The sequence below is a fragment of the Ailuropoda melanoleuca genome, unplaced genomic scaffold (genome assembly GCF_002007445.2).
Source record: "Ailuropoda melanoleuca isolate Jingjing unplaced genomic scaffold, ASM200744v2 unplaced-scaffold9208, whole genome shotgun sequence".
In the NCBI taxonomy this organism is placed as follows: Eukaryota; Metazoa; Chordata; class Mammalia; order Carnivora; family Ursidae; genus Ailuropoda; species Ailuropoda melanoleuca.
In genome coordinates, this window is record NW_023254668.1 from 1 (window position 1) to 8,383 (window position 8,383).

The 8,383-nt window shown below is 59.9% G+C and overlaps 1 protein-coding gene across 1 annotated transcript; it reads left to right on the forward strand.

The window, feature by feature from the left end:
- Nucleotides 1–200: 200 nt before the first annotated feature.
- Nucleotides 201–2,797, forward strand: LOC100479091 (ficolin-1-like; the record flags this gene model as incomplete). Its single annotated transcript, XM_034653492.1, has 3 exons — nucleotides 201–353; nucleotides 684–813; nucleotides 1,661–2,797. Coding segments are annotated over 3 exons (660 nt in total), but the record flags the coding sequence as incomplete, so codon positions are not given.
- Between the last annotated feature and the right edge of the window lie 5,586 nt (nucleotides 2,798–8,383).

The window sequence follows — 8,383 nt, forward strand, 5'->3', positions numbered from 1 at the left end:
GGCGGCCAGCACCTGGCAATGTCCTCAGGAAGCTAAATGTCCCCTGAAGTCCTGGGGCCCTGAGAGGGGGGATGGCCAGATAGACCGGGTTTGGCCGTCACCGCCTGGGGGCCCAGAGCCCAGTGTCTGTCCAGGCCCAGGGTCCCCCTCGTCCCGTGCAGACGCCCCCCATCCCCGCCCTGCCAGGGCTCCCTGCCTGACATCAGCTCCCGCGTCCGTCCCCAGCGCCTCGGACCTGCAAGGAGCTGCTCACGAGGGGGCACTTTCTGAGCGGCTGGTTCACCATCTACCTGCCTGACTGCCGGCCCCTGAGCGTGCTCTGCGACATGGAAACGGACGGCGGGGGCTGGACCGTGCGTGTCGGGAGCCGGGGGACCCCAGTGGTGCTTGGGGGAGGTCTGGCTCTGCCTGGGGACCCCACACAGCAGCTCGACCGCCTGCAGGGAGGACACTCTCCAGCTGTGTGGCTTTGGGCTTGTTGCCCACCCTCTCTGTTCCTCTGGTTTCCCGCTCCCGCACCTGTGGGCTGTGTCCACCCCTGGGGTCTGAGATGAGGCCCCACAGCCATGCCGGGCACTCTCCCAGAATGCCCCCTGAGCTGCAACGCCTCCTGCCACGTGGTGGGGCCCCCGAGCCATGGACCCCAGCAGGTTCCCGGCCCCAAGCCCTCTCTCCTTCCCCAGGTTTTCCAGCGAAGGAGTGATGGCTCCGTGGATTTCTTTCGCGACTGGGCCACGTACAGGCAGGGCTTCGGCAGCCAGCTGGGGGAGTTCTGGCTGGGGAACGACAACGTCCACGCCCTGACCGCCCAGGGTAGGTCCCCTACATCCACCTGCCCCTGAGCTGAGCCCCGGCCCCCGGATCCGAGGACCCCGCCCTCCTCCTGCTGGGGTTTGCTCTGAGAGCAGGAGACACTAGTCCTCTGTAAGCCTACGCACAGGAGCCCTGCCTTAGTGTCACCCGCCAGGTGGGAGCACATTAGTGCCAAGGGGAGGCCTCCGGCAAGCACGGCCCACGGGCAGCTTAGATCCTGAGACAGGAGGGACCATAGGCCTCAGGGGTGGGCTCCACGTCCAGCCCTCATGCTAGCTCCCACCATTTCTTTGACCCTGGAGGTGCCCACTCGGGGAAGAGAGTCGGTCTATCCTCCTGTCCTCTGTCCCTGCCCAGCACCCAGCCCGTGTGGGCCGAGATGAGGGCAGCGTCTCTACCTTCTGGCTCGTCTGCCCAGAGCCTCCATTGTCGCTGTCCTGAGCAGGCCGCCAGGTGGGCCATCCCCCCTCCCTGCCCAGTGCCTCCTGGCCATCTCCTGAAACACCTGCTCCAGGGAGCCCCGACCTTCCCACACGCAGGATCCCCCAAGCGGGTAGCACACAGGGCTGGGAGTGACGTCGCAACCCTCCAGGAAAATGCCCGTTGTTGGTGTAGGACAGTGTCGTGTTCCAGCGCTCGGACACGAGGAGGGGAATCGGGTGCGGGAGAAGGCCTCGCGGGAAGCGGTCTTCACGGTCCCTCACATAACCAAGAACTTCCCGTAGGAGCGTGCGGACCATCCCTGGACCCCAGGTTCAGACGGCCCTGCGCACTTTCCTCCATTCCCACCTCCCAGCCCTGCAGACGGGGGGTCCTGTGCTCGGCCCTCACGGCCTTTCTGCCCCAGGAACCAGCGAGCTCCGTGTAGACCTCGTGGACTTCGAGGGCAACCACCAGTTTGCCAAGTACAGCTCGTTCTGGGTGGCGGGTGAGGCCGAGAAGTACCGGCTGGTCCTGGGGGCCTTCGTTGGGGGCAGCGCAGGTGAGTGTCGGCCCTGGGCCGAGGGGCTGGGAGGCGGAGCAGAGGGGACCTGCTTCCTGTCCCGGCTCCGCCCCTTTCACGTGGAGAGCAGTGGCGGCCAGACGTGTTCTCCGTCCACATGCGAAGAAGAAAATGTTACCCATGCCTCATGGCAGCGATGGAGTCGATGGGACACATTCCGTACAAAGTCCAGGAAGACGTGGTATATACTGCCATCACTGACAAAGACGGGGACAGGGTGACAGTGTAGCACATGTCTGTGGAGCCCGAGTTCCTGCTTCCTGGTGCCCGGAGCTCCCTGCCGAGGAACCTGGGGGTCCGGGGCAGAGAGTGGCCTCCCTCCAAGACAGGGGCCTGCCGGCTGGCAGGGACAGATGGGGTGACAGGACACCAAGGCCACTGTACCAGAGAGCAAGTGTTCCCTGGCACCCCCTAGACTTGTGCAGTGCACATCTTGAACACCCGGTCACTGCAGTTCCTGCCTAGACCTGGGATCCAAATAAAATGGCCCGTTCTCCTTCCATGCCGGTGATTCCCTGACATACCACAACGACCAGCCCTTCTCCACCAAAGACCAGGACAACGACTCAAATTCTGAAAACTGTGCGGACCGCTACCAGGGGGGCTGGTGGTACAGTTTCTGTCACTCGTCAAACCTCAATGGTCTCTACCTCCGGGGTTCCCACGAGTCCTTTGCAAACGGCGTCAACTGGAAGTCGGGGAAAGGCTACAACTACAGCTACAAGGTGTCGGAGATGAAGATGCGGCCGGTGTAGATAGGGGCCGACCGCGCGCGCAGTGGCCGCCGGGAGGGCTGGTCCGGATGCTCTCGGGGGCGGGAGCACGGGCTCGGAGACCTCCCCCTGTTCCCTCCTGGGACCCTCTCTGTTTTGTGCCTTTCACCCACACCAACGCAGTCTCCCATCCCTGAGGGTGAGAGCAGGGACCTCTGATCTCACCAGCCACGCATTTTCTCAATAAAGACATTTGCTTCCTCATTCAGCAAATGTGGGCACCACCGTCGCTTGCCTTTCCCCGACCACTGGTCATGCAGCCTCTGCGCTCTCGTCCCAGCCTGGCCAAACCCGCTTGCTCCAATCCCTCCTTCCCCTCCATCCAGGTTCACAAGTTCTTCTAAGGCTGCAAAACCTTTGAGTGTATTACAAGAACAGGACTTGGAAGGGGCCGTCTGGTAGATTTTAGTCTCAGGCAGGTCAGAGAGAAGGAGGACACTGCTCTTCAGAAGAGGATGAGGTTTTAGGTTGTATAAATGAAGGTAGGATGTGTAGAATTGAGGAGTAGACATGACACGCTTATCTGCACAGGTCAGGCCACACCTGTGCCCTAGGTCCTGAGTGTTGGACGTTAAAGTAACCAGGGAGGCGGTGTTGCCTGGGATGGGCGCACAGGGGTGGCAGCAACAGTCTGAGAAATTTCAGACTGCCGGGGAGGAGAGCAGTGGGTGACACGTGGACGCGTGTCAGCAGGATGGCGGACCCCTGGGCTCCTGGGGGCTCAGAGGACCCTCTCTGCCCTCCGGTCTCTCTCCTCTCCCAGTGGCCTCCAATGAAAAAGAGAGTGAGAGGAGCTTGTCCTGGTTTGGGACCCAGTTTTAGTGCTGAGCCCTACCTGCTGGAAAACCACAGACCTGGACAAACCAGGATGCTGTTTGTCCTGAGAGCAGGTCAGTGGCCTATTAAACCCGCCCCGTTCATCAGGGGCGCCTGGGTGGCTCAGTCAGTGAAGCGTCTGCCTTTGGCTCAGGTTGTGATCTTGGGGTCCTGTGATCGAGCCCCAAGTTGGGCTCCCTGCTCAGCGGGAAGTCGGTTTCTCCCTCTGCCCCTCACCCTGCTTGTGTGCTCTCTCTCTCAAAAATTAAAAAAAAAAATCTTAAAAATAAATAAAAAATAAAACTACCCGGATCATTAGCATCAAAGAAAGAAATCAGAACCCAAATTCCCCTTCCCCAAGGCCAGGGAAGACGAAGGCTTCAGGAAATCCAACAGGCTGGTCCTTACCATCCCTTCGCTTCCCTGGAAGGGCTCTGCTCACGGGGTGAACGACCAATGACCAAGCCAGGCCACACCGTACTAGCCCTTGCCTAAGGGAGGGTCTGTGGGTGCAAAGCCACCTCAGGGGTACCAGTGAGCCAACCTCCCCCCAGCCCCCAGCCCAGCTGGGCGATGAGACATTTTCCAACAGCATCGAGCAAACTGTCCTTGCAGGGCTCAGCATTCCCTCACTTACTCCTCACTGCCCCCAGCCAGGGGCTCCCCGCAGTTCCGAGCAGAGCGTGTGCTGAGCCCTGGTCAGGCTGGCCCGGCTTGGCTGCCGTCTCCGGGCGCGGAAGCCCAGGGTCTCGGTCTGCACGCCAGCAGCCTCCCACAGCACGACCCCCTCGGCTGCTGGACGGCCCTGGGGGGCCATGCGGTCTGCTTCCGTTGCAGTCCTGCCCTGGAACATAGAAGGTGTTTCCACCCTGAGGGAGGAGCTCGAGAACCAGAACCCCAAACAGTGAGAGATGGGATTTTTTTAAAGCTCCCGAGTGAAAGGCCAGTGGCCTGCGTTAGGGACAGAGCAGCTCTGCCGTGTACGTGACGGTCGTTGTGCGCAAGCCTGAAAGCCCCGAGCAGGCCTCCCCACGACAATCGAGGCGGAGACGCCAGCAACCCAGCGCGTGGACAAGCCAGCAGGCAGGAGGGGCCGGTCCCCGACTCACCGCAGCACTGATCTGCCCCCGGGGGCGTCTGACCGTGACCTGGGCAGGAAACACGTCTGTCTTGTCTTACAGCCCTGAGATGGGAAGGGCAAGTAGCTGGCTGTCACTCACCTTGACGCCGAGGTGGCCCAGGTACGGACGGACAGGGGAAGGGGAGACAGGAACCCCGTCGACGCGCCCTGGTCCTGAAACCCATCCTGGGCGTGGAGCCCACGTTGGCCCCTTCCCGTAGCTCTAGCCACACTTGCACCCCTGTCTGTGGTTGTCAGTGTCCCTGTGGCTAGTCAGCCGTATGGGGAGGGGGCAGCCAATTATCTGATTGCCAGAGCCTCACAGAAGGCTGGAAGCCCCACCGGCCCACACCCAGCATGGCACCAGTCCCAGGCAGGAAGCCGGGGGAGCCAGGAGCCATCTGGAAATGTCCATCTGTCCCGAAGCAGCAGATAAAGCCCTCCCAGAGTCCTGCCCCTGCTAGAGGGGCATTCTACGCTTTAACCAGGGTCGAACGGTAAACCATCGACTCTTGGGATTGGAAAATAGAGTGCAGCTGCTGTGGATCGTGCTTCCACGCAGAACGAGGGTCAGTGGCTCCCCGGCCCTGACAGGCTCCCGAGCCGTCTTGCCGAAAAGACCTGCAGGCTAAGAGGCTGCTGCCGTCTCGGGCAGCTGGGGCAGCATGGCCGGGGCAGCGTGGCTGGGGCAGCGTGGCCGGGGCAGCGTGGCTGGGGCAGCGTGGCAGGGGCAGTGGTCCCTGGCATCAGAGCGCCCCCTCTTGTGGAACTGGCCCCTGCTGCCCTGCAGAGCTCACCTCAGCAGGGGCCCCAAGTGGAGGGCACAGCAGGAAGTTCCAAGTCCTTGATCAGGATCTCAGAAAGGGCCGGCTCTGGGCTGCTGGCCAGGACATCAGAGTCAAGGGCAGAAGGCACATCCAAAGCAAAACAAAACCCCCCAAACCCCATGCACGACAGCTGGCGAGGCCCTCGAGCCGCGGCCTGTGCCCCTGAGTAGGGGGTTCCAAGGCTGAGGAGCCCAGGTGCGGTGAGCGGCCCGGGTGCTGGGCAGCGGCATCTGGCGGGGGCCGGCAGGCTCCGCTGATCTGTCTTCGGGCTGCGTCAGCGGGGCCCGAAACACGTTCCTGCCCAGGCCCGCTTTCCCAGCGGGCTCCACCGTCTGCTTTAGTACAAGCTTTGCTGATCTGAGCCACAGGGAGCGGGGCCTCTGTTCGCTTGCCCTCCAATCACCAAACAGCTCGCTCAGCTGCCTGAAACCAGCACGCGATATGTCCTAAACCTGACTGCCCCTCAGAACCATCTGGGAGAGTCTTAAAAATCCAGAGTCAGGGGTTCATCCCAGACCTAGAAGCCCAAGAGCTCAGCGGGCAAGAGCATCTGTGTTTGTGGACGGCTTCTTGCTGCTTCTGAGGACGAGCCACGTGGGAAACTTGCCACCGCCGGCATGCAGACACCCCCACCAGGCCGGCGTTCTAGGGACCCCCTGCCCCCGTGCGCCAACGAGCCCGCAGAGTGCAAGGCGGGGGTGAGCCAAACCAGAAGTAAACCCAAGCACCAGGAGCGGGGAGTGGGGACCCGGTTCATGCCTGACGGCCGACACGCCTTGAATCGATTGTCGTGTGTGACAGGGTGTCCTGATCTTGGTGTTTCCCGTGTAGGGTCACTTCTACGAAGAACACATGAAGTGCTTTGAATCAGCAAGCTCACTAGAGAACTTACCTCTGGAGAAAACGTCACAGACGAGGGAAAGCGGTGGCACAGACGCGTTCCTTGCAAAGTCACGGACATATCCAGTCCCCACCAGCAGCAGGGTGACCGTCCCCTCGAACGAATCCAGGGTGACCACTGAAGCAGGGTGACCGTGGGAACCCCAGGGGAGGTGGCTACAATTGGAACACGGGCTCCCAGGAGTCCACAAATGGATGAGAAAACAGGGACCAAACTTCCTTGTGAACTCACGACGAGAGCGGGGACCAAGTCCGGGGACTCTTCCGAGGCAGCGGACGCGACCACGAGGACCTGATGTCGCGGGGACAGAGCCGGTCCTCCCAGGGGCCTCTGCCCGGCACAGCGAAGGCTGAGAGGCTGAGAGGGCGGGTGCCTCACCAGGGTCCAGGAGAGAGCTCGCTGAGAACACGCAGACTAAGATGGGGCTGGAGATGAGAATGTGGGAAACAGTCGGGAGACAGGAGCACGAGGCGAGAACAAATTGCTCGCACGCGTAAGGGGAGCATTTGAAGCGGGGGGACAGTGGGCAGAGTCCGAGCGAGGCTCACAGACACGTCACAGCACGGCCGCGGGGGCAAAGAGGAAAACGTATCAACCGCCCGAGGAGAAGGGTCACGTGCCGTCAGGGGAGCAGCCCTAGGACTTTGTGCAGAAAGGACGGAGCCTGGGGGCGCCTGGGGGCTCAGTCGGTTCAGCGTCTGCCTTCAGCCCAGGTCATGAATCCGGGGTCCTGGGATCGAGTCCCGTATCGGGCTCCCGGCTCAGCGCGGAGCCTGCTTCTCTCGCTCCTTCCGTCCCTCCCTCCCACTCGTGTTCTCCCACGCTCTGCTCTCTCTCAAATAAATAAATACAAAATCTTTAAAAAGAAAAGAAATGGCATCTAGAAATGCTTGACATGCACTTCCATGGGCTGAGAAAATCTGCAACCTAGAATTTCACACCCAGAGAAGAGGCTCTTTGAAAGGGAGGAAGACAAAGATGTTTTCAGGAAACAAAAGTGGATTGAATTTATGGCCGGCAGACCTACATCGGGGGAAAACCCAAACAAAACAAAACAGAAAGGAAGAAGGAACGAGACCAAGGCACACGGGGCGAGGGGGCGGACAGGCCGCGAGAGGCCGAGGGGACAGCACCATGGCACCGATGTCTGTGTCCGTGGGCCCCGGCAGGTGGATGACACAGGGTCGCGGCTGCAAGGACAAGGCAGGAGGGGATGCGGTTACGGGCTTTGACGTTCTGTGCTGGTGCCGTCGTAGAGGAAACCCGTACCTTGGCTATAAAAGGTCCAGGGCAGGTGCGCCGTCTCCAGCTTCAGCAACGAAGGTTCAGGACGAGGCTGCACACAGGGTAAGCTGGTGGAGGGACTGTGGGGTGATGAAAACACCCAGCGGATATAGAAGGGGGCCAGAGAGCCTCGAGGAGGCTCTTGGAGACACCAAGCGGAATGCCCGCCACCAGCACCCGCGGGCGGGTCTCGGCGATGCTCCTGTCCCCGCCCCTGCCCCGCAGGGCACCAGCGAGGGCCCCACCCCGTAGCTCTCCTGCTTCCATCATCCCCCAAATGCCCACACGAAGCAGATCTTACCGTCACCGAAACCTGACGATTTGACTTTAGAAAACTATTCCTAGGTTTGTTTTTTCATTTAAAATTAATGTGCCGTTTCTGAAAGCCAGGAAACAAAACAAAGAATGTAGCTCTTCCCTGATCATTTATGTTTGGCTTATAAATCTCGCTTTTCTATTCGTAAGACCTGCAAATCTTCTTAGCTTTTTGGGGCCTTTGCATACTACAAATTTATTTCATTAACTACCCTCAACACTTCAAATTGCACTAATCAAGTGTAATGGATTCAAATTCCTTCTTGGGCGGTTCCACTGTCTAATGAACAGAATCGTCCCCGTGCTAATTAATTTTTAGAATCCTGAATAATTTCACTTAGAAATGCAATGAGCCAAAGCCTCTCACGTATTCCCACACTGTCGACACACGCGAAGGTTTCCAGCAACGTTAGGGGACTAAGTCAGTTAGTTACACATCGAAGATGAGATTTGTGTGACTTTCTCTCTAACAGGGCAAATTCTTTAAACATAGGTCTGAAATATCAAACCTGTCCGATACCTCAGTACAGA